Source organism: Benincasa hispida, chromosome 3, assembly GCF_027475165.1.
Source record: "Benincasa hispida cultivar pf3 chromosome 3, pf3_genome.v1.1, whole genome shotgun sequence".
Classification (NCBI taxonomy): Eukaryota; Viridiplantae; Streptophyta; class Magnoliopsida; order Cucurbitales; family Cucurbitaceae; genus Benincasa; species Benincasa hispida.
Genome location: NC_143480.1, coordinates 522,882 through 549,824, shown reverse-complemented (window position 1 = coordinate 549,824; position 26,943 = coordinate 522,882). Strand labels below are relative to the sequence as shown.

General features: G+C 36.4%; 1 protein-coding gene across 1 annotated transcript; it reads right to left on the bottom strand.

The window, feature by feature from the left end:
- Positions 1-211: 211 nt before the first annotated feature.
- On the bottom strand, positions 212-26,638 carry LOC120069787 (Transducin/WD40 repeat-like superfamily protein). Its single transcript, XM_039021598.2, has 13 exons — positions 26,372-26,638; positions 26,148-26,281; positions 20,563-20,706; positions 16,116-16,246; positions 12,992-13,222; positions 12,667-12,845; positions 3,605-3,705; positions 2,654-2,809; positions 1,931-1,986; positions 1,793-1,850; positions 902-1,022; positions 695-805; positions 212-619 (listed from the first exon to the last, which is right to left on the bottom strand). Exons 1-13 carry the CDS (start codon positions 26,379-26,381, stop codon positions 513-515), a joined length of 1,539 nt encoding a protein of 512 aa, XP_038877526.1. The 5' UTR covers positions 26,382-26,638; the 3' UTR covers positions 212-512.
- Between the last annotated feature and the right edge of the window lie 305 nt (positions 26,639-26,943).

Sequence of the window (26,943 nt, the reverse complement as noted above, 5' to 3'; positions counted from 1 at the left end):
CAACCCAAACTTCAAGTCACTGAGATTTTATGTTCCCTATGCCTATTCCCAATATTCTTTTGGGCTTAAACCCACCCATGGACTTTTGACCTTACCTTGAACAACCCTCAACCGAAAACATCTCACCAATTTATTATTTTTTCCCTGACTATATTTTTTTTAAGGAAACAGAGAAGACATTTCACTGAAATGAATAAATATACAAATAGAATTCTTCCCAACCAAAATAGACCCCTAAATATAGATTCTTGAACCTGGTACTATTTTACATCAACAAATGTCTGGTTCTTGTATTAAATACTACAAAAGAAGAATATTAAACAATTGAATCGCTGACGACTTTACAATATATATATATATAATTTTTTTAAAAAGGCTACCGGTGAACTTTCTCGCTGAGTGGCTTCATTCCTATCTGAATCATATCTACGTAAAAGCAAAACTTCTTTGAAGGTTAAAGTATCATAATTTTGGAAAGTTGGCCAGAAATCCTCGTGCAAGTTCATGTTCACTTATGTCCTTGGCCAGCTCACATAATGAAGTCCTCCGTGTGACCCAAGCCATGCTCCCGAACTATGATCTTCACAGCCTAGGTATCCATCCTGCCCTCTTGGAAATCCTAGGAGTTCAGTAGAAAAAATTATAGCAGAAGAAGCCCATGAATAAGAAAGAAACAATAAAGAACGATAATTACTTCTAGTCCTTCGCCAGCATATGGTTGAGGGGACAGCGTCAACAAACTTATCCTCAAAGATCAGTTTTCCAGACTTGATATTCCATAGACGAAAGTTTTGGTCTTCTCCACCTAAAACCAGAATATATATTTAGTACAAGCTCAAGTAACCAGGAACTCCAAGACTTCTGAATATAAAGAAATTGAGCATGCACTAAAATGAAGTACCGGACGCGACAAACGTCTCAGTGGGATCAACTCCAAGCTGTATACGAGTATGTGAATTTGCATGCCCATCATAGGTTTGTACGGCACCTCTCTGGATCAGGCGATGATCATAAAGTCTTACCTGTAGAAATATGAATCCGGCAGGCAAAGAATTTAAAATGTGTAAATGACAACTACACAATACACATAAATGCGTCAGGAAAAACAAGCCCCCAATGTATTTTATCAATGCTAGAAGCCTAGGAGGACAGATAAGCCAATGAGTAGGGAGGTTATGCAACTGACGGAAACTTCACGTGAAGGACACAAGGAGTATCTTGTTTAATTATGGGAAGAGGACATACGAGATTGGCGGTCGAAAATATGTGCTTCAACATCACTCTTTCACTACTCTTGTGGATGAATGGAGACAATAAGTCCTATTCAAGCTGGCATGGCCATAGCTTTCATCTTTTCGACATAAAACAAGAAGATTAAAGCTACTGATTAAAACATGGAACAAAGAGACTTTTGGGGAGAGCAATTTCTATTCTCGTTACTGTCAAAGGAGAAACTTTATAATAAAAAAACGATTTGCTGAAGAGGCCGAGAATACTACCTCTATCCATCGAATCAAGACCACAAAGAGTATTGACAACTTTCAAAAAGACAAGGAGCGATGGTAGAATGTGGGCTAGTATTAAGGGAAGAGACCCAAACCCCTCGCATTGTCTATAGTTTATAATTTCCCTTCCTCGAGTATTATCATCCGTCATATTTTAACTCACAGCTCTATCAAAATAAACCTTCAACGATATTCTATGTACTATTTCGATGAGACAGTATTCAGTTGCACAAGCGTATTTTTCTTTACCACTTCTAATCACACAATTAAAGGAAGAAAGTACTAACCGATCCATCCATGGAGCTTGCCAAAAAGTATCGGTCGTCAAACTGGAGCGACACCAAGCTAGCAGATGGGAAGAATTGTTAAACATTTAAAATTATACAAAAGAAACACTAGAATTATTATGAATTGAAATAACCAACCTCGATATGGATGAAGGCATCTTAACCGTACAAGAAGGAAAAATGTTCCCAGTGAGCTGCATGGCAAAAGTAATCAAAACTTAAAAGCACACCTCCAAGAAGGTTGCATAGATCATGTGTGCAATGACTTGCTAAATATGAATAAAACGGAAATTTTGGGGGAGGGGTTAGCCACCTAACATCAGCAATCCACTGAAATTACTGATAGAATTTTCGAACTGAGATTCACGCTAGACAGAAAACTGCTAGTATATATAGGAATTAAATTGATTTTCAGCATGTTAAACTTTTAAACAATCTCAAACTATTGCCTAAATTCTTGTTCCATAAAGTTCAGGTACTTTGTTAATGGTTTTAGTTGTAAAGAAGTTAACAGAGTCGACAACATTCATCATTCCAAGATTCTTTTGAGAAACTTTCTCAAATTTTAGGTAGTCTTTAGTAGATAACATATTATACAATATATCTAATACCTTTACCGGGGTGTGGGTAAGGTTTGGTACACCTCCAGTAATCTTGAGGGCTATCTATCTAATTGTACTGTTAGATATTTGAAATCTAACTTAGGTAGTTACCATAAATTAAATTGCATAACTAAACTGACGAGTGACACTATAAAGACTGGATTAAAACAACCGAGACAACATACAGTATTCAAAATCATTAGACAAAACCTCATAAGTTTTATTATTTATTTCACCAATAAAAAAACATCGCATTTACCTTATACCATTGCTGAGAGGACGTTCCAGAGTTTCTTCGATCTACAGGCAAGTAAGGAATTCGATGCCTTAAAAGTCTGTTGACTACTTCCTGTCTTTCACGAGTATCAATTGTTACAATCATGCCATTTCTAAGTCCACACAGGACAACATTTTCCTGCAACAGGTTGTCCAGTAGATTAATATAAAATACAGTTCAACATCAGACAAGCAAAGGTATAGAATGCTAGTTCCCAGCCTTTTTACTGTAAAAAACTCTATGGAACCAAAAAGAAGTGATTATTTTTCTTCAACGTCGACACTTGGAAAAACTCCTGTATAAAACAGCTGACTTTCTGCAAGTCTCTAAAGACTTGTGAAATTTATGAAGCTTAACAATAAGTTGAATAACAGTGCAAATGACAGGCAAAAACAAGACTCCCAATAAAGTGGACGGAGAAGGTTTAAGTCTTGAAATAAGGTTTAAGGTTTAAGGCAAAAATAAGACCCGATAACAGTGCAAATGACAGGCAAAAGCTTAATAATAAGTTGGATAATAGTTTGAGGCTCCACAAAAGTGCACAAATTCCAGTATGCCACAGGAACCTCCCCTCTCCCAATAAAACAGATGGAGAAGATTTCATCAATTCAAGACTTAAAGCTCAAAATATCTACCTTAACTATCAAAGTAATATAGCAGTAGTTAACTATTGTAGCAGACAACTGATACAAAGCACATAGTCCAGTCACACAAATTGTACATTTGAGCCAAAGCCTCAATGTTATAGTAGGTGAAAATTATTCACACCATTGCGCAGAAAGATACAAAATTGTTTCACATAGTAACAAGAGCTATGCAGTTATAATAAGTCACTCAAATATGAGATATAAGTTACATATGCAAATAGTAATCAGAGATGAAACAAGCTTAAAACATATGCATACGCACACACACCAAAACAAAGTGAATTACCGAATGAATGAGTTGTAGCGCAAAAATGTCACTTTTACCATGTAAGATCCATGATATCCTGCCAGTTCCCATATCAACTGAAGCAGCTCCCATGTCCGTTCCTGCAGAAACCAAAGAGATGCATGATGTTAAGTACTTAACAAAACATGGGCTAGAGACTAGACAGCTAGAGAGAGAGAGAGAGAGAGAGAGAGATCCAGACTCTCCCATATCTCCTCAATCAAGTTCATGATCCTGTACAAAAATTCAAGATTAATATTGTGAATCATGATTGAGGACTATAAGTTGGTCATTGGCAACAAAATCTAGTTCCAATTAAAAAGTCACATTATGGCAAAGAAAAATTTAGTTGGAGATGAAGTATAAGGCCTCATTCACACCCTCCACTGTGCTTTTAAAACCTTAATGACAATGGTTGGGTATGCTAAAATTCACTAAGCTTCAAACCATGCCCCTACCTTTTTAAAAATATTTTGGAACCTGGCCTGTACTACATGGAAATTGATAGATGATTGTTTTTACTCACCAAAGTCTTCTTTCCTTAAAAGAACAAATGTATGCATCAGCTCTTTGTTTATACAGGCATTTACAATATCCAATTTCGTCCTATGGGGATAAAAATGTTTCTTAATTTAATCCACGTGCATGCATACAAACACATTGTCCCAGCTGAATATACACACATTTGGTGAAGCAATTTCATGGATGGATTGGATAAAACTAAGAAAAAGCCCACAAAACCAAAGGAGCATCAGAAAAGAAAAGTTCCTTGAATCGGTATGAATCAAAGAGAGATCACAGTTAAGGAAAAGGCTTGTGTAACAGTCTAAGAAGGGGTAAAAAAAATTTTTCATCAATCTGCTAAACTCTCCAGGGGTTGTCCAAGAACCAGCGTCCATGGAGAGGAGACATAGATATATTCTTCCAAGAAACGTTATTATCAACATAATCAACATCTTCGGACGTTCAATTCCTCTCCAACCACATTCATTTCACACAGAATGCACCTCAGCTCATTGAGCCAAATGATTTTAGCTTTTGACTTCAGCAAGTGGCCAATAAGAATAATCATATACAGTGAGGAGATAAAGAAGGTGATGTTTTTATGTAAGGCTCCCAAAAGACTTGCCATATATGCACAAGGAAAGACATCCTAGAAATACACGATTCAAAACATAAGCAACAAGACATGGGGACAGGTCTGAAGGCCTAGGAATCCAACTGGCACCTCGTTCTAGGTATTTAAACCAGGTAACAAAGAGCTACACAAGAAAATTTTCACCTGTTTTTGGTTAATACTTCCAGAAGATGGAAGCTATGGTTCCAGTCACACACTCAAAAATTCACTTGATCTATTTAGGACTGAACCTTTTTTTCCCAATCACTGCAACAAAAAATCTCAATCCACCGTATAACAACCACCCTTACCTATTTGCCATTCTTCAGTCGTTGAAAAACTTCAAATTAGCTATTAGAATAGAATCAATTATTTGATGACTTCCAGAATTTATGCTTAGTTTGAAATGTCTCTTTGCTTTTACAGCATAGTTCTTTTGTATTTGCATTTACAGTTTTTGTTTTTTTTTTTTTTTATTTTGAACATTAGCCTTTTTTCATTACTTTAATGAAAAGTTTTGTATCCTTTTCAAAAAAGAAAAAAGAAACAATTATTTGGTGTTCTCTCTCTTTGTTCTTATGGCTATCCAGAATTTATGCTTAGTTTGGAATGTTTTTGCCTTTACGGCCTAGTTCTTTTGTATTTGTATTTACTATTTTCATTGTTTTATTAGTAAAAAGAATAGAATCAATTATTCTTTTGCTAGCAACACAATCCATTTGATTACTAGCAATTGTTATAATATATATTTAAATTAATATGTATAGTCATCCTTTATCATAATTTCGTATATCCTAGATTAGGATTTCTCACTCACCTATATGTATGTATCTTTTGTCTAATGAAATAATAAGAAATTCATTCTCCAAAAGAACAGAGTACATGGTATCAGAGACATATTCGTTTAGGGTTTAGAACATTCGTTTGACGGCTTCGTTCTCACAAGGTTAGGGTTTGAGTTTGGGTCATCAACTTCGAGTGGCCGTTTGTCGACACCGCCCACCTCAGGAGCGTTACCGCCGTCCGCCTCACGTCTTCGTCATTCGTAAGAAACATCCGCGTGTGAGGTATACATGTCGCCAGATTGGTTCTGCTCCACCACCACGCGCCAGCGCGTGTAGTCTTATTTTCCGATTCTGTTGGTTGGGTTTGTCTCAGGTTGTCTTTTCCAGTCCAACCATGCCTTTGGTTCTATCAACATCCACTCGAGTGCGAGGCTGTTTAGAAAATACCCTTTCGTTCCTAGGGTTTGTGACAGTTCTAATTTGGAGTTGTTTTGCTCTTTGATTTACCTTGCTTTCGATTCTGATTTGTTCCGTTCTGCCAGTGGGATCGTGTGTTAGTTCTTAATGGATGAGATGAAGCATATGATCGTATCTAATGTAATTCCCTTAGCATCAAAGATAACAAAACATAAGTTAAATGGAGCTAATTACTATGATTGACGTGGCACGATTCAGTTTTATTTACTTAACACTGATATGAATGATCATGTGACTGAGACTCCACCACAAGATGATAAGAAAAAGGGTTGGACTTCGTGATGACGATCGACTTTATCTTCAGATTAAGAATTCCATTGAGAGTGAGGTTGTTGGTTTAGTAGATCATTGTAATTCTGTGAAGGAACTCCTAGAGTTCTTAGAATTTTTGTACTCGGGAAAAGAATACGCTCATTGAATGTTTGAAGTTTGTATGCAATTCTTTCGAGCCGAACAAAAAGCAAAATCTTTTACAAGCTACTTTAAGAGGCTTAAGAAGACAACTGCCGAACTTGCCTTATTATTACTTTTTAGCCCAGATGTTAAAGTTCAACAAGCTTAACAAGAAAATATGGTTGTTATGATATTTTTTAATAGATTTTCATCTAAATTTGGGATGGCTAAAATACAGATTCTTTCTGATTTTGAAATTTCATCATTAGAGGAGGTCTTCAATCGTATTCTTTGTACTGAGAGTTCTCAATCTGGTTCGTCTGTTTCTGAACCTAGTAGTGCTCTTATAAGCAAGAATAATAACTCTCGAGTTACTCCAGGGATGACCAACAATTTTCATAAGCCTAGTTATGATAATTGAAAATCATATTCTCAAAGCTAGTACATCTAAAACATGATTGTCGAAAATTGTTGTATAAGGCCAATGATCTCAGCATGCTCAGATAGCTTCCACCAATGGTATGGCTGAAATATCTATTACCATCTCTGCTGACGACTTTGCTAAATTTCAAGTATATCAAGAATCCTTGCTAGCATCTTCTTCATCGAACCCTATTACCACCATTGCTGAGATAGGCAATTCAAAATGTCTTCTTGCATTATCTACCAAGTGGGTCATAGACTCAGGTACCGCTCATATGACAAGTCATTCTAATTTATTTTCTACACCTTTGTCCCCTGCCCCATCCCCATCTGTCACTTTGGTAGATGGATCCACCTCCTCTGTTCTTGGATCCGACACCATTCCTCTCACCCCATCTTTTTCTTTATCCTTTGTATTACATTTTCCTCAATTGTCTTTCAATTTAATTTTTATTAGCCGACTTACACGACCTTAACTGTTGTGTCTCGTTTTTTCTGGTTATTACTTGTTTCAAGATCATATGACGAAGAAGATTATGGGTAGAGGACATGAGTCGGGAGGCCTTTACATTTTTTACCACAAAATACCAAAAATTGTAGCATGCTCTAGAGTTACATCCCCGGTTGCAATTCATTGTCGTCTGGGTCATCCTTCTTTATCCGTGTTGAAGAAACTTTATCCAGAATTTCGTTTTTTGTCGTCTTTGAATTGTGATTCGTGTCAGTTTGTTAAATTCCATTGTCTTAGTTTTAGTCCTAGAGTTCATAAACGAGCCAATGCTCTATTTGAGTTAGTTCATTCTGATATTTGGGGTCCTTGTCCAATCGTGTTCCAAATAGGTTTTCATTACATTGTCACTTTTGTTGACGATTATTCTCCTATGACTAGGTTATATTTAATGAAAACCCGTTCTAAGTTATTGTCTCATTTTTGCGCTTTGCATGCTGAAATTTGAAGACAATTTAATGTCTATCAAAACCTTGCGCACTGATAATGCCAGTGAATATTTCTCTCATGTACTTGGATCTTACTTATGTGATCATGGCATCATTCATCAATCCTCTTGCACAGACACTCCATCTCAAAATGGAGTTGCTGAAAAGAGAAAGTATACACCTCCTTCAAACAGCCTGCGCCTTATCCTTTCAAATGCATGTTCCAAAGCAATTTTGGGTTTATGCAATGTTCACTGCTTGCTTCTTGATTAATAGAATGTCTTCCTCTGTCTTCAATGGAGAGATTCCCCATCGTACTCTTTTTCCTACGAAATCTTTGTTTCCTATTGCCCCTAAAATCTTGGTTGTTTTGTTTTGCTCAGGATATTCATCCACATACCAAATTAGATCCGAAATCTTTGAAATGCATTTTCTTAGGCTATTTGCATGTTCAAAAGGATTATCGTTGTTATTGTCCAATGCTTAATAGGTATCTTGTCTCTCTTGTTGTTACGTTCTTTGAAGATATGCCTTTTTAGTCCCTCACCGTCAAGTCATTGTAAAAGGGAGGAGGATGATCCTTTTATCTGTGAGATTACCTCTTCCACATCATCTCCGACTCCACCTTTTGCATTCTTCCTTCTTGCCCACTTGCCAATCGAGTTTACTCTAAGCAAGTGTTGTTGAGGCGACCCTGGGCGCACACCTAAAGCAAGAGGCGAGGCGCCCAAGGGCATTTGCGCCTCTTGGGATGCTTACGTGAGCCTCTTCAAAGAGGCAATCGCCTTTTGGCGCCTCGGTGTGCTTTTGGCTTTGTCAAAGGCACGCACCTAAATATATTGTCTTAATATTTATATTTAAAAAAAAAAAAAAAACTCGATCTCTTCTAATTCATCGAACATCCACTCCTCACATTTCTACTTCTCCTTCACGATTTCGTTTCTCCTTCAAGGCTTCTCTATAGGCGTCACCTTTTGTGAATAGCTTCATCAAATCATCAATTTTGTTCTCTTGCTTTTTGCGGCTGCTTCGAGTTCAAGAGTTGTGTGGCTGTCTGGGTTTCGTTTTTCCTTTTGATACTGATTTTTTGGGTTGTGTAAAGGTATTATAATTTTCATGTTGATTTCTTGAACCTTGTAGCAAGTTTTGAAAGAAAAAAATTCAGTCGGTTAGTGGAGTCATACTTAGTGGGTCTGAGTGGATCAAGATGTTTATTTTGAGTTGTTTTCTAATAACTTATAACCATCTTAGTTTTGGCATGTTATATATTCGGTGAGTGGGATGAGGGATATTATATATTTTTCCTCTCAATTCATCTTATAATTTATATATTATTAATTATAATTATATTTTAATTTTCCTTCCGATAAAATTAATCTGATAGTTTGTTTCTTATTATTATTATATTCATATTCTACATATATTATTTATTTATTCATTCATTCATTCATTGCGCCAAGCTTTGCTCACGCGTCGCCTCTCGCCTTGAGGCAATCAAGGGACTTTTCGCCTTGAGGTGCACCTTGCGCTTTGAAAACACTGCTCCAAGCATCCTCCACAGTGACCTTCAGACACGTCCTACACATATGGCTTCTTCAACATCTAATCCGGAAGAGTAATGATATATCCATTGCCTTTTGAAAAGGTAAACGCATTTTGTACTTATCCTATTTCTTTGTTTGTTTCGTATAACCGGTTGTCTTCGCCCACCTATTCCTTTATTACATCTCTTGATTCCATCCCTATTCCTCACTCTAGGTTCATGAAGCTTTATCTCATTCTGGGTGGCATAGTGCAATGATTGAGGAGATGATTGTTTTGGATGATAATGGTACTTGGGATTTAGTCTCGCATCCAACAGAAAAGAAGACTATTGGATGTAAATTGGTGTTTGCTATAAAGGCCAATCCTAACGGAACTGTGGCTCGGTTGAAAGCTCATCTTGTTGTCAAAGGTTATGCCCAAATCTTTGGAACTGATTATTCTAATACTTTTTCTCCCGTTGCTAAATTAATTTCCATTCGATTATTTCTGTCCATGACTGCTACTCATAATTGGCCTTCGCATCAACTCGACATTAAGAATGCTTTTCTGTATAGTGATCTTCAGGAAGAAGTTTATATGGAGCAACCACCTGGGTTTGTTGCTCAGGGGAGAGTGATAAGGTGTGTCACCTTCGAAAATCTTTGTATGGATTCAAACAAAATCCTCGTGCATGGTTTGGTAAGTTTAGTCAAGCACTTGAATGTTTTGGTATGAAGAAGAGTACTTCTGATCATGTTGTATTCTATCAACGATCTGACAATGGTATTACTTTGCTTGTTGTGTATGTTGATGATATTGTTATCACTAGAAATGATATATCAAGTACTTCTCTCAAGATTTTCTTTCAGGGTCAATTTCATACTAAAGATTTGGGACAATTGAAGTATTTCTTGGGTATTGAAGTAATGAGAAGCAAGAAAGGTATTTATTTGTCACAATGGAAATATGTAATTGATTTGTTGTCTGAGACTGGAAAACTAGGAGTCATACCATCTAGTACTCCAATGAGACCAAATTTGCAACTTGCTAGAGGAGAATTATTTAAAGACCGTAAGAGATATCAAGATTAGTTGGAAAGTTGAACTATTTAACAGTGACACGACCATTTATTGCCTATTCTGTGAGTATTATGAGTCAGTTTATGTCTTCTCCTACAATGGATTATTGGGCTACAGTAGAACAAATTCTATGTTATCTAAAAGTTGCACCTGGACGTGGGATCTTAAATAAAGATCATGGTCATACAAGGGTTGAATGTTTTTCAGATGCTGATTGGGTTGGATCTCGAGAGGATAGAAGATCGACCTTTAGATATTATGTTATTGTAGGAGGATACTTAGTGTCGTGGAAAAGTAAGAAACAGAATGTAGTTTCACATTCCAGTACTGAGTCAAAATATAGAGCTATGGCACAATCTATGTGTGAAATAGTGTGGATACCAACTTTTATCTGAAATGGGCTTCAGCATTACCATGCTAGCTAAATTATGGTGTGATAATCAAGCTGACTTCACATTGCATCCAACCCAGTGTTTCATGAATGAACTAACCATATTGAAGCGGATTGTTACTTAGTTCGCGAGAAAAATACAAGAAGGGTTAATATCTACAGGATATGTGAAGACTGGAGAACAATTGGGAGATATCTTTATCAAAGCTGTAAACAGAGTAAGAATAAGCTATCTATGCAACAAGTTGGCATGATTGACATATTTGCTCCAGCTTAAGGGGGAGTGCTATAATATATATTTAAACTAATATGTACAGTCGTCCTTCATCGTAATTTTGTATATCCTATATTAGGATTTCTCACTCACCTATATATATGTATCATTTGCCTAATTAAATAATAAGAAATCCATTCTCCAAAAATACAGAGTACACAATTATGGAGGGTACAACATTATGTAATATCTCAAGACTCCAATCAATATTGTCCCATGAGAATAGTTGAAATGAAATATGTGCTAGCTCGCCTTTGTACTCTTAGAATGTCATTTTAGAGAAGAAAAAAAAAGTTGGAAAAGGAAAAATATCTTTTTTGGGAAAAAAAAAGTATCCGTAACCAAAGTTGAGGATGATCAAGTGGGAACCAAAGGGAACCAAAGTATCTGTAACAGAGTAGCCCATAAAAGCACCACCCCCTTCAGAAAGGGGTTCTAACTATGCAAAATCACACCTATAGAATAGTTACAAAAGGTCTTTGAAACCGAAGCCCACAAAGAAACATGAAAGTAGACAAGGGATCAAACTTCACTAGGGTCTTTGTTCACCCCTCGAAAAATCCTACCATTCCTCTCACTCCACAAAACCCACAAAATTGCATACACCCCAGCTACACACAAAAAGCGCTCCTTCTCCCCACAAGGCGGATTGAGGAGGAACTCCTCGATCATAGTACTAACATCCCTCCAACAAACCAACAAAAAGCCAAATGTCTAGAAAAAGCGTTCTGAAACCGAACTTGCAAAATCGCACTGTCAAAGAATATGATCCAGATCTTCCTCCATCTTCAGACAAAGAATACAATAGAACGACCCAACAAGAGAGGGGAGCTTCCTGACAACTCACCTAAGAGAGAGGGATCCACAAGGCAATGAAGAAAGGACTAACAAGAGAGCTCCACCAAAGGATTGGGCCTCCAAACCCTCACATCTCGTCTCCCACGCCTAAAAGTATGGCCCTCAAGCAACACAAGAAGAGAGGCCACATCGGTCGCCTCCCTATTGGAAACCAAAGGGATATTAGCACGTCAGCACTCTACAAAAGAATTTGAAACCAAAGGCCAACAGAAGCTCATATATCTAAGAATCCTGCAAACAGCTTTAATGTAAGGAGAAATAGTGGTTAACTAGGTTAATTTCATATTTACTATCTTTTGAGTAATATTCCCCCTAAATAGGTCCTTTTTTTTAAATATTTCCTCTAAATAGACATCTCTCCACATATTTGGGAAATTGGATCATTAATAAAGATTTGAGTTTAGACTTCTTGGAGATTTCCCTCCTTAGCCACCTAGGCTACAGCAGGCTTGGAAAATGAACACTATGAAGAAGCCTTCAAACAATCTGATTGGAATTGATCGATCCAAGGGAGGTTCTTTTCATGGAAGATTATTTGATTTCTTTCCAGCCAAACTCCACAAATGGAAATAAATGACCAGTAGCATGCATCTCCATAGTGTAGAAGTGTTACTTAAACATTATAACGTCAACAAACAGAACAAACAAATATCACATGTAACATGGAACATACAAGGGATCTGTTGGACCTCATGGTAAAAAATATGGGAAGCAAGCACAGGAGAACTCTCAAATACTAGAACATGGTACATTTGTTAAGGATTCAACGTGAGAAATAAGAATCCAGAGAACAAAAGAAACATACCGATCACAGCTCTACCTCCACAAGATTGACAATCAGCTGTCCAGATGGAACAATTGAAAGAAGCAACCTCATGTATCCTTCGTCTAATGACAGGAATGGTTCGATTAAAATCCAACGGTTCAACAAGATTAAGAATATAAACTGATCCACCAGATGTGTCGGATCCCAATGTACTTATTCTGGTTCCTCAAGTCAAGGCATCAAAAGAGAAAATAAAGACATTCAATTCATCACCCCCCCCCCCCCCAAAAAAAAAAAAAAAAAAAAAAGATGGGGCCAAGGGAAGCAGAATAGCGGAAAAGAATTCTAGAAAATGAAAGGATACAGTGCATGTTGAATATCTGAAACATCATCATGCACCAAAGGAAAGCGCTTCTTAAACAACTTTATACAAGATATGTTTGACGACATTTGCAATGAAGCACCAGAAAGTTGCCAAACATCTCCAGGAACTTCTCCAACCATTTGATTTTCTCCAGCCGATGGCCAAACAAGTTCTGGACAACAGTTTACTCCACGCCCAATATGTTGATTACCCTCTCCAACTTCAAAAAAACTGCACGAGTAAAAAATTCAAAGCATTGAATACCAAAAAAACATTTCATTGATAAAAGAAATCAAGGGAAAACCCCAAACAACTAAAGGTGATTATAGAAAGCTGACGAAGAAAAGATAAACTACAGTGATTGAAAGGATGCTTTGTTTTGTACCAAGAAAAAACAATAAACAAAACCAACTCCATAAATCTATTAAAAGTGGAAAAAGTGTCGTGAAAAAGTCTTCCATTTCTTTCACCCCACAAAGTGCAAAAGAAAGCACGCAGCAGGGCCAACCAAATCTTCTTCTTAGTACCACCAAAAAGATGAACCACCAATAAGGAACCCAAAATATCAAAAATAGCATTTGGACACAATATAGACCATCCAAAGCATTGAATGGTAATGTGGTGCTAATTAATTCATAAGACATAAAGGTCTCTTGTAAATTATTAACTTAAGGTGGTTTTGCAATTATTTAATTTAGGAAATTATCTCCTTAATCTTTTAGGTCTTTTAAGTTTGTATTACGATACAGCATTTCTTTTTCATTTTCCTTTAGGATAGTGACTAATTAATTGTTTTTTCTTTTCTTTTTAGGATAATGACTAGTTAATTGTATCTATACGCATAACATATAGAAATTTAGAAATTTTATTGTATCAAGGCCATCAAAATAAAAAAAAAAAACTCTAATTTTTCAAAACCCCTGCCGCCGCCATCGTCATTGTAGCTGCTTTCACTATTGGACCCTAACTACCGCTATCAATGGTGCTCTCCTCCAACGGTCTCCTACACATAAACTTCTTATGACGACGATTTCTTCGCAACGATGAAGCGAGCTCTTCAATATTTGCAAAGGAGTTTTAGAAAGTTGTTCAAGCAAAGCCAACGAAGCATTAGTGGCCTTTCACAATCATCTTTAATAGGCACACCAATCAGCTTAACTTTCGCTCTCTTTCTTCTTTAAAGCTTCATCCAAAGGAACCAAGTTTGTGCTCAGACTTGATCAACTTGATGGAGAACTAGGCAAATGGCAATCGACACATTTCTTGTTTGTTCAAAACTCCTTTAGCTATATTTTTTACAGTCTTGCAAGCCCTGTTTTTCCAACTTAGAAAGCTACTTCCATGAGGAAATACCATCAACAGAATCCTCCATGATCTAAAAGCCTTGAATACAAGGATCAATACCTTCATCTCCTATCATCTGTCTCAACCAAAGTAAATCTAATGAGTTGGAAAATCACTTACAATTAATCACCGTGAACAATAATGGGAGAATCCATGACTTCAATGTCTCCAAGATGTAAGAAAATGTTCCCTTTAATCTGATCTTTAACTAATATAGTTGAACGCATAAATTGATTCATAAAAAGTGATCTTAGAGCTTTGTATACAAGGATCAATACCTTCATCTTCCATCACCTAAACCGAAGTAGTTCTAATGAGTTGGAAAAATCACTTACAAATAAATCACCGTCAACAATGCTGGGAGGATCCAAGATTATCTCCAATATGTAAAATAATGTTCCTTTAATCTGCTTTAATTTCTGTAGATTTTTTTTTTTTTTTGAGACATTTAATTTCTAAAGTTGTAGGCACAAAACTTCCTGGGAACTTAGATTTTAGCCCCTAAAAATCGATCGAGTTAAGAGTTTCAAATGCAATACTGCTAACCCCTCAATCGAGGTAAGCTCCAATGACTTCAAAAGAACTTCAATATCAATTTAAAGGGAGATTCTTAACGGAAATCCAACCCCCCCGAAGCCTTGCATAGATATTGGCCAATGGTGAATTTCCAATTCCACGTCTTCCATTTCCCAAGGGATTTAATAAATTGATCTAAATTACCATAATCCAATTTGATCAACACTTTATCAGCGAAAAGGGGGTTAATGAAAACTTTTGTCTTGAATTGAGACTCCAATACAGTAGAAATCGCCTTTCAATCATTGTACAAACAAACGAAAAATCACCCATGGGTTAGTAAAATCTTCCGACAGAACTTCATAAGTTTCGCAAACCAAATAAGAACAGTGAGAATTTGAAATATCAAAAACTTTTCCCAGCGATGTAGAGGATTGCAAACTCTATTTTCATTTCCCAAAGCAAAGGACTAGTGACCCTGTTTTGCCTTTACGTCTATATAGCTCTTTTAATTTGCATTATGCTTCGAAGAAACTAATTATAGAGAATTGGAAAGCAAATTAGTCCTAATCCTAATTAATCGAAGAAATTAATCCTAATCTTAATAAACCAAGGAAACTAATCATGGTCCTAATCAATTAAGGATTTGACCAAGATACCATAATTTACTTTAATCCTATTACACTAACGAAGGCAGCGTTCTTGAAAGTTGATCCGAGGTGTTCACCTCCCCAAGTAAAGCTTGCCAGGAGAAGAACTTCACTTTTATTGGAATCTTAATCCTCCAGAAACATCAAAGACTGACTCACTAGCGAGAGAGGGATCCAACGAGTGCCTAAAGAAGAACTTACAAGAGAAACTCTCTAAAGGGATGAGACTCCAAACATGGACATCCTTTTTCCAAAGCTTAAAATCAAACTCTCTTGTCAAAGACAATATAGATATAACCTTGATCAACGAACGACGGAAACCAAACGAGAAAGAGATTGAGCTCCCCGATTGCACTAAAAGTCAAGAATGAAACAATGTTTAAGAGAAGACAAGTGATAACGGTGACCAATCAAAGGGGTGAGGGCCATGCTTGCTAACAATAATTCTATGCCAAAGGGAAACAAGCTCAAGAGAGAAATGCAACAGCCATTTAGCCAAGATTGAACTCTATTGCATTCCTACCCATTTAATAAAAATCGACCTTTCAGGTTTCTACCCTATTGCATTGTCTAAGCACAAATGCATTCAAACAGTTGAGAAACTCCATAAATACCTCAAGGAGCCACTTATATTGCCCGTCAATAGAACAGAAGATTCCCTTTTACCCTCTAGGGTGTCCACGTTAATGGATGTTTCTTGCAAAGCACTATCCCCCATTGTATCCGTTCCCCGGTATTTCCAAACCTGCATGGAGAAGTAAGACCACAATTAGCATCAAAGGATCTAAAATAATGTCCAACTTGTTAGAATAAAGAAACAGAAACATCTTCTACGTAGGATATATGTTACAAAAAAATTATGAAGGATCAATGGTTTAGCAAAAGAATTAAAAAATGACATGATGAATTATCTTACAAGATACCTAGAAGAAGGCAAAAGGGGTCTTATAACTTCTGAAGGGTCTCAATTGGAACAAACAATAATTATCTTACAAAACTTACCTAGCAAGATTTAATTATTTAACATAGCCCAAGCCTACCAGTTTATCCAAAAGGTAAGTAGCATCGATGAATTTTCTTCCCTAAATATTTTTCTACAAATGATTCCAATAATGAGTCAGATTCAAGTCTGAGTAGCGTGGAATTGGATGTTCATAACCCATTGGATGATGTTTAAATCAAAGATTCATATCCAGAAGATTAAATTTTTTTTTATTTTGGTCCCCAGTTCAGGAAGATCTTTCCAAGTTATAAAGTGCTAAAAAAACATTATTTTTTTTTCTTATTAATCTTAGGAAGAAAGGGTTTCTTAGAAGAAGCAATTTTTGCCGGCCAATTATGAAAGACTTCTCTACAACGAATTCCAACATTGCAAGCAAGGTACACGAAATGTTGAACAATACACTGAAGAATTCCATTGACTTAATGCTCGCAACACCCTAGTCGAAAGTGAGGACCAACAGATTGCTCGCTATATAAATGGGTTGTGGTATGATATCAAAGAAAAGTTGCATCTTCAACCATTGGCTAGTGCGGCAGAGGCTGTTTCTTATGCCACAACAGTGGAAGAAGATGAAACTCTCCGGCAAAAGCGTTGGCCTGGAAAGACACCCACTTGGGATAAGTCCTCATCATCACAACCAAGGAAGGTTCAACAAGATGCAATCAAGGCTTCCAACCAAAATGTCTCGGCTCAAGGCAAACAAAACAATGGCTAGGGCAGAAATGGAACAAAAAGGGAGTAATCCTTCTTCTAACTCAAAAAATAATCCTTATAATTAGCCAAACTTGAGAAAATGTTTTAGGTGTGGCCAAATCGGACATCTCTCCAATAATTGCCCACAAAGGCGAACTCTTACAATCCAAGAAGATCAAGAAGACCAAGAAGAAGATGATTATGACGAAGAAGAGGTTGCTGACAATATTACTTATGCGGGGGCCAATGAGGGAGAAGCACTATCATGTGTCATCCAAAAAATTTTGCTAACACCATCCACGGCAACAAATCCCCAAAGACATGAGTTATTTCGAACTCGATGCACAATCAAAAGAGATTTGTAACATCATCATGGATAGTGGGAGCACCGACAATATGGTGTCCAAGAAACTAGTGCAAACCCTTAAACTAAAAACGGACATCACCCTAGCCCCTACAAGGTTGGATGGATCAAAAAGGAGGTGAAATGCTAGTAAGTGAAATATGCACAATGCTTCTTTCCAGAGGCAATCACTATGGCAATCATTGTTAAAAACAGCCCTGAGGAACTGCTGGATAACACTGTGGACAGCTAGAGGCTTATCCTTCACTCACCCGAACTCCTAATGACCTACCCCCCCTTCAAGCAATACAACACCATATCGACCTAATACCTGGCTCGGTCTTGCCTCACTTACCTCACTATAAAATGAGCCCAAATGAATACAAAGCTCTCCAAAACATAATCGAGGAACTTCTTCAGAAAAAACACATTCAACCGAGTCTTAGCCCATGTGCAGTACCTGCTCTTTTAGCTCCTAAAAAAGATGGTTCATGGAGACTTTGTGTTGATAGTCATGCCATTAATAGATTTACAGTCAAGTACCGATTTCCAATACCTAGAATTTCAGATTTGTCAGACCAATTGGCCAGTTCAACAGTCTTTTCTAAGATAGACCTAATCAGCGGCTATCACCAAATTCGAATACGGCCTGGTGATGAATGGAAAACAGCATTTAAAATCAATGAAGGATTATTTGAATGGTTGGTAATGCCGTTTGGGCTATTCAATGCACCAGCACATTCATGCAGCTTATGAATCAAATCTTTCATCCTTTATTGAATAAGTTTGTGGTTGTCTACTTTGACGACATCCTCATGGATAGCAAGACCGTAGATGATCACCTCTCACATTTAATGGAAGTATTCTCTATTCTTGCCACCATTACATAGTATATAAACCTTAAAAAGTGTGCTTTTCTATGTTACAGCATCTCTTTTCTAGGTTTTATCATCAATGATCGAGGCATTCAAGCTGACTCCTCAAAAGTTAAAGCTATTACCGATTGGCCAATTCCCTCAATGGTTAAACAGGTTCAATCTTTCCTTGGTCTTGCATCTTTCAATAGAAAATTCATAAAAAAAACTTCAGCACTATTGCAGCCCCATTAACGAACTGCCTCAAAAAAGGTAAATTTGTTTGGGATAAAAATACCCTAGATAGTTTTAGGACACTTTAAAATAAACTAGCTCATCCGTCTGTGCTAACCTTACCGGATTTTAATAAAATCTTTGAAGTCTCTGTTGATGCTAGTGGTATAGGTATAGGTGCAGTCCTCTCACAAGAATCCCATCCACAGAGTTCTTTAGTGAAAAACTAAGCTTAGCTAGACAAAAATGGATCACCTATGAACAAGAATTATATGCCTTAGTGAGAGCTTTGCACCAATTGGAACACTATTTAGTAGGAAAGGAATTTGTTCTCCTCACTGATCACTACTCTTTAAAATTCATTCACTTCCAAAAACACATCAACATTAGAATGCATGCTAGGTGGATATCCTTCATATAAAAATTTGAATTTGTCATAAACACACCTCAGGCAAGACTAATAAAGTAGTTGATGCCTTAAGCAGAAAATCCAACCTTCTAACTCTATTGGAAGGTTCCATAATAGCTTTTGATCACCTACCTGAATGCTATGAGCAAGATAATGACTGGAACTATTTGGACAGCATGTTCCTCCATTAATCCCCCTAGAGTTTTCCATATATTAGATGGATTCTTCTTTCATGGTAATCAATTATGCATACCACAAGGCTCCCTAAGAGAGGCAATCATTAAGGAAGCTCATTCTCATGGCCTCTCAGGTCATGTAGGAAGAGATAAAACTTACATATCTTTATCCGGATGTTTCTGTTGGCCCAAATGAAGAAAATATGTCTACAATTTTGTCAAACACTGTTATACATGTCGAATTTCCAAACACTCAAAATTCTGGACTCCACATTCCCCTTCCAATTCCTACTAATATTTGGCAACATTTGTCCATGGACTTCATCCTAGGACTACCTCGAACCTAAAGAGGTTCTGACTCTATCTTTGTTGTAGTAGATAGATTTAGCAAAATGGCCCATCTCATACCATGCAAAAAAACAGCCAATGCCCTAAATATTGCAAACCTCTTCTTTAAAGAAATTGTTAGACTTCATGGGATCCCTAAATCCATCGGAAACATTTGTATCATCAAGGCTCAAGACAAGATTTCGTAGGTACTGACTTAGAATTGTCCTGAAAGGAGTCCTGGGGAGGAATTCAGAATCTAGGACCTTTCTTTTCAATACTGTAGCATTTGAGCCTTAGTGCAAGGGGGGTATTAAAGGAGCATTAACTGAAGGAAATTAAGTTTTTTATCCCAAAAAAAAAAAAAGCAAGCAAGACGCAAAGGTTAGTTTGTGCTTCAATCAAAGAACACAAACAGGGGTTGAGACCACTAGCTTGTTCCATTGATTCTTGAGAGTAGAGAGGAGAAAGACCTTTCACTTTGAGCTTCAATCAGTAATTGTCTTAAGCCAACGATTTTGGACAATCCATTGTTCGGTATAAGTTTATTGTTTCTTGGTTGGTCTTCATTTGCTTGCATTTGTTTCTAAGCTCCTGATTTTCTATTTTGTTTATTTTATTATCGCTCCTTAGTCCTTCGGTAGTTTGTAACCCTTGAACATTTCTTCCTTTTCATTATATCAACGAGAAGTAGTTTCTTCTTAAAAATAATAATAATGTAAAAAGAGTAACGAAATGTGAGAAAATCTGAATGCATATGCATCAGGAAGGAAGCAAATGCCAGAATCTCATCTCCCAAAAATCATTTTCAGCAATTCTTAAAAGGAATATAATGTCCAAAATTAACAGCTTTCTTTCTCTTAACGCTTTAACTAACCTTCTTTCTTATATGGCTTCCACCACAAAACAAACATTAATAAAATAATTCAACTAATATATTAAACCCAAATTCAACATTTTATTTAAAGTGAAATTAGAACAAATGCTTCCAACTTTAGGATTGTCTCTGATAAATAACATACCACTGGTTTAGATGCCAGTAAATTTTGGAATTTCTCCTTGAAGTTACACTTTCCTTTACCGGAAGCAATGACATCACCATATAACTCCCTGGCTTGAATCAGCTTCACGGTTCTTAAGTCAGCCTTCGAACAGGAATTGACTGTCTGTATAGAAAAAAGATTTTCCTTCAAGTATCAATATCAAGTACCTAAATATGACAAAAATAATTTCTATAGTGAGGGCAACACTGTCACATGACAGCACCGCAGACTCTCATGAAATGTCAGGTTACCAACCATGTAAAATGCAATAGTCCTCAGAGCGTATATGATATATCCCAAGGAAGTGAAAACAATAGCATAGTAATTAGAGTCCATAAAAAATTTATAATCCATACGTATCAAAAAAAATGACTGAAGGATAAGGAAACTTTTAATTTCCTGTTTTGCCCTTACTTTAATATTTTATTCTAATTTTACTATCTAATACATATTTTAACATTTTTTTTTACTAATTACACAATGAATTGTATTACCTATTTTCTTTTATGATATTATCTCAACTTTAAAATCTAACACACACATGCTCTAATGAAAGAAGCCAACCAACTAACTATACAAAGGGGGCTTCAATCTACAAAAAGATAATACCTAACGTGTAACTACAAAAGTCCTTGGAAACTAACACAATGGAGGCTTTCAATCCGTGAAATTAAGACCTAGCATATAGTTACAAAAATCCTTGAAAACCAACACCCACAAAGAAGTGTTAACCTAGCCAACGCCAAAGCTCCTCCAAAATCTCTCTAAATCTCTAAAGTGAAAACAATAGCATAGTAATTAGAGTCCATAAAAAATTTATAATCCATACGTATCAAAAAAAATGACTGAAGGATAAGAAACTTTTAATTTCCTGTTTTGCCCTTACTTTAATATTTTATTCTAATTTTACTATCTAATACATATTTTAACATTTTTTTACTAATTACACAATGAATTGTATTAACTATTTTCTTTAATGATATTATCTCAACTTTTAAAATCTAACACACACAAGCTCTAATGAAAGGAACCAACCAACTAACTATAAAAAGGGGGCTTCAATCTACAAAAAGGTAATACCTAACGTGTAATTACAAAAGTCCTTGGAAACTAACACAAAGGAGGCTTTCAATCCGTGAAATTAAGACCTAGCATATAGTTACAAAAATCCTTAAAAACCAACACCCACAAAGAAGTGTTAACCTAGCCAACGCCAAAGCTCCTCCAAAATCTCTCTAAATCTCTAAAGAATCTATTTATTTTATTATTTTTCTAAAACAAGAAACAACTTCACATTGATATAGTGAAAAGGAAAATGTTCAATGGATACAAACTTCCAAAGAGATTGAAAGAAAAAATAAAACCAGAAAACGGACAAGATCTTAAAGCAAATTCAAATAAAAGAAACAGCCAAGAAACAAAAAGGACCCATCAAACCAAAGCTTAGTTCCAAAGCAAACTCGAATAGCAACCACAACAACTGAAGATAAGAATCAATCAGAACCAGATTGCCAAGAACCAAACCCCCAAGGTCCAAAGGTTTTGACACAACTTCCCAACTCACTAAGTGGTGAGGCCCCACCATCCTCAACCCCTCCCCACCAGAAAAAGAGGGTAAGCTTAAACATAGAGAGGAAACGAGTACTCAAAAGTCTAAACGGCTTAGATGAGGGTTGACTTTCCCCCCTTAAAGAAAAAGCTCTCTTCCATGAGGAAAGAGAATTTTTAATCTTTTCCAAGACAAGGTTACACAACTCCAAACATCTAGAACTAGGCCGAAGAGGAAGCCCCAAATGATAGGAGGGAGACTAACCCACCGCATAACCCAGCAAGGAAGTACAATGAGACACCTTCACCAAGTCACGGTTAATACCAATAATCGAACGTGTCTCAAAGTTAAAAATAATAATAATAATAATAACAACAACAACAACAACATGCTTCCATTAGAAAAAAATTGAAAGAATACAAGAGCATTGAAAAAAAAGCTTGAACAAAAGAAGCTCATAACTAATTGTAGAAAAAGACTCCAATGCAAAAGAACTGGACCAAGATAATAGTTACAGCTCATAAAAAGACTCGATGACTGAAGTCCAAAAGAGGCATTAAACCTAGTCACCTCCCCCGATATGTAAATCAATCCCAAAGAAACTAAGGAAACTGGCAATTCCACAACAAATGTTCAAGGTCCTCCTCATGCCTCCAGTAGAGAAGAGACACCATTACAAAACAAAACAAAGGAAGAATTCCTTAGACATAATCCAAGGTATTCACTCCTTCATGTGAAACCTATCACACAAACACCTTAACCTTCTTAGAACCTACCAGAGAGAAGAGAACATAGAGACAATCAGAGTGGGAAAAGGGAGTTGAGGAACAAACAAAATATGGAAAAATGAATAGAATGGGATCCTAACCTTCCCTCGTTTATTCTTCAACCACCAAAACAAACTTAAAACAGAAAAAATTCAATTTAGATTAATAAAGGAGTCCTCTTTGTCAAAGCAAAAAAAGATAGTCTCATTTGTGAATTGCAAGTAGGAGATGTGGAAACTATCCTTGCCTATTCGATAACCCTCAACCACACCTTTACCCATCCCCCACAAAATCATTATGTTAAGGATATCCACAACCAACCATAAGGAAAATGGAGAAAAGGGTCTTCTATCTAAGCCCACTAGAAGTCAGACTCCTACCTCTCGATCTACCATTAATAAGAATGAAGAAGTTAATAGTCTTGATGCAATAAAAATTCAAAATCTCCACTTAAGACCAAAACCCTTATTCTAGAGCACACTATCATGGAAGTCCCAATCTACATCCATAAACCTTTTCAAAATAGATTTTGAAGATAAACCCTTTCTATGCTCCTCAACAACAACATTAGTGATAAGAACAAGATCCATTAATTGCTTGCTAGTAATAAAGGTCTAAACTCCTTCACTTTTCTCCCTCTCTACTTTTTAGGAATGATACTAACAATGATTTTCCTCAAAGAATCATCAAGGATCTCTCTCTCATAAAACTGTTTTTTGTTACAAATGTCTCACAGAACTCCTTAAAGACATTCCAACGGTCCTCTTCAAGCCATCCCAATTATCCTAGAGAAAGCCCGTAAGACCATTTGGACCAAGCATTGTTTCTCTCAAAACCAAAGACCACCCTCTAATCTCCTCAAAAGAGAAAGAAGCTTCCAACTCCCTCGTGTTTCAATTTGAAATGGGATACCGCTCCAAACCTCCAGAAAAGGCCTCACAATGAGAAAAAGAGGCAATCGCTTCCCAATTGTCACCTTGCCCTCATTCTTCAAGATTCAGAGGTTGTTACTCATTAGTTTTGTTTGGAAGAGGCCTTCTCATCTACCTGTCCTTAGGTGGTTGTAAAATTATATTATTCATACAATTTTAAAACCAGGTTTTCTTCTTGTTTTTTGTATTGGTTGGGTTTGATAATTTTTATACTTTTACCGGTTTTAATTATTTTCAAACTTTTACAACACGTGGAATGCATATAAGTGTTAATTGATAATCCAACCAAGCATCGCAGGAAAAAACTTCCAAGAATCATCAAAGAATAATTATTATAGATCAAAAAGGAAGCTAATAACATAGGGCTCCCTTTTTGTGAACTTGGTTTTTTGGATGCTCTTGTATTCTTTCATTTTTTTCCTCAACGAAAGTAGTTATTATTAAAAAAAAAAAAAAAACCCTACGGAAGCACCATACTCCCTTTGTTCACACTTATTAGTTTTCATAAATATTAGTGGGTTTCACACTTAATGTTAGTGGACCCAAACTAATGTCATTAGACTCCACTTTATTTTTAAAAACATGATGGCAAACAATAAATGGAGAATTTTCCATACTACCATAGTACTCGAAATCCTCCCCACAAGGAATTAATGGAGTAACCTACATCCTAATAACTAGGATTTGATACAACCAAGCACCGAAGGAATAATCTCCAAGGTTCCTCAAAAGAATGTTTATTATTATTCAAAAAGAGAGAGAGAGAGAGAGAGAACAACAGAACAAAAGATTAACCCCCTATTTACATCATACATGGGACTAATGGATGAACCTCTTGTAAACCAAAAAAAAATGAACCATTCAATTGAAAATTACAAAACAACTACTGATTATGTTACATCAACTAGTTACGTGAAAAATCATATTTCTTCTTCCAATTTTAAAAAAATTTAAAGCTGAATGTGATGAATCCTATTACTTTTTTATCACAAAGAAAAATAAAAGAGGGCAAAAGTTGATTTGGAATATTTGAGTTCAAGTTTCCTTCAAAGCTTTCTCAGCCTCTTCCACTTCCTTCAGGTTCATACACTTATCCAAAATTCACGCCTCCAAGATGAAATGTTGTGCTTTACAAAGGAATTTTGTCATCTTCCACTAATAAGGCATCTACCTCCACTCAACCAAAATGGGCTTTCCGATTTTGCATTTGAGGTAAGTATGAGCAGGGAGGAGGTTGAAGGGAGGAGGTTGAAGGGCAGTTAGTTGATATTCAGTTAGATGATCTTGCTGTCGAAGACTCTCTCGCATAAGCTTTTGATAATCTCTTCTCAATTGATGATAGTAAGGTTTCAGATAAGGCATTACTTTCAGTTGCATCAGCGTTAAGTATCCCTTAATTCCTTCCTCAATTCTTTCTAAATTTCATTCCTTAATTGAGGTGTGTGGTTTACAGATGAAAGAAATCAGGCCTCTGTCACCACAAATTAAGTTTTAACTGAAGATTTGGGGTTTGAATTTAAGTTGATTTGTTATTCTTCTTCAGCTTTGTGTCATCAAAAGTTTCTCGATTGAAGTTTCCTTTGAAACCTTTACTGGGTGCTACAGTTTTGGGCATTACTTCTCCATTCTTCATTTTCAGTGGGTTTTTGATAGCTCGTTTAAGATCAGCAGTTTCCAGTTTGGTTGGGCTTTTTAGAAGCTTTTCCTCAATTGTTTTGTCTTCTTGCGGTGTCTGTTTACTTTGATGGGTTTCACTCCGGAAGAATACTTCGAGCCTTTCAAGATTTGTTGCTTTTTTGGTTTCTAGCTTGAGATTGATTAGAGTTGTCTTCTCTTATTGGTTGTATTTGGCCGTAATAGTTGTAATGCTTTATTTTGTTTAACTTTATTTCATTGTATTTTGAGTGCTAGTCACTTGAGAACGTGTTTGACAATTCAGATGGGGAAAAATCGCAATTGCTAAATAATGAGCTTTTTGAAAATATTAATTTCAAAGCCCAAGACTGCCTCCAGAAGCAATATAGTTTTTTCCCCCAAAAAGCTCTCCAAGAGGAAACTGACTCTAACCGGATTTGAGGCAGCACAACGAAACCTAATCATCGAGGGAACATTCACGACTATTAAGAAACCGCAAAATTTAGGTACTTCGTGTGATAGAGAAGTCAGATAGCGTCTTTGCTTGAATCAGATTTAGCCCCTTTTAATAAAACAACTAAGTTCGGAAACTTCGTGGGAAGCAGATTGCGGATAGAAAAGCATCAACCCTAACCCGAAAAAATTGAAATTGGTAAAATCCGGACGTAGAGTAATACTTACCGGAGTGGACTTGGAAACTCGTTTATGATGAGGGGCTGAAGAGGAGGAGGAAGAAGTACGAGAAGAACCAGGTAATGGGCCTTTGAGAGCGAAATACCTGTTCTTCTGGGCATCATAGTAATAGCCAGGTAGATCTGCAATGGAAGTATAGAGAGCAAAAATTGGCATCGATGAGAGAGTGGAATGAATGAAATAGAATAACAGCTGAAAGCAAAAAATAGAACCTGGTGGCATGACTTTACAGAAGGTGGTGGTGGAAGCAGCGATTCCAAGTATATATTACAGCGGAAGAGTTTTGAAGCGGTGGACTTTCGAGGCGGAAGTTCAGACGAGCAGGGAATTTGAAGTGCCGATGTCGACTACCGACTCGCCGTGCCTGCAATAAACCGCCGGTCGAAGTTCGATCAATTCTAGTATTACCAATCATAATTAATTATGGAATGGATTATTTTCTCCTATTAGGAAAAGAAATCGTATATTTCCTATTTTCTATTTAATCAAACCTTTTTTTTCTCAATTTAAAAGGTTCAACGTGGGGTTTTTTTAAAAATAATATTATTTTAATAATTATTGACAAAAATAGGATTTGGCTGAAAGTATTGACAAAAATGGAGGGAGTTTTTTTTTTTTAATATTGTGATTAGGAAAACAATTTAGGAAAATATAGTGGTTCTGAAACTATTTAGAAATCTATGGTTGTTTTTGGAGTTTTCGAGGGTGGGGATTTTGTGTAAAATATTTTGTCGTGGGTTCAACCCTCGACCTGTCGAAAATTAAAGAAGAAGTTGAGGGTTTG

What these genes read in the sequence shown, in the direction of transcription:
- LOC120069787 (XM_039021598.2), bottom strand. An exon ending in TACTGGCATCTAAACCAGTG is followed by an intron (nt 16,247 to 20,562) that starts GTATGTTATTTA and finishes TTCTCCATGCAG; the next exon opens with GTTTGGAAATACCGGGGAAC. An exon ending in TCAGATATTCAACATGCACT is followed by an intron (nt 12,846 to 12,991) that starts GTATCCTTTCAT and finishes TTGAGGAACCAG; the next exon opens with AATAAGTACATTGGGATCCG.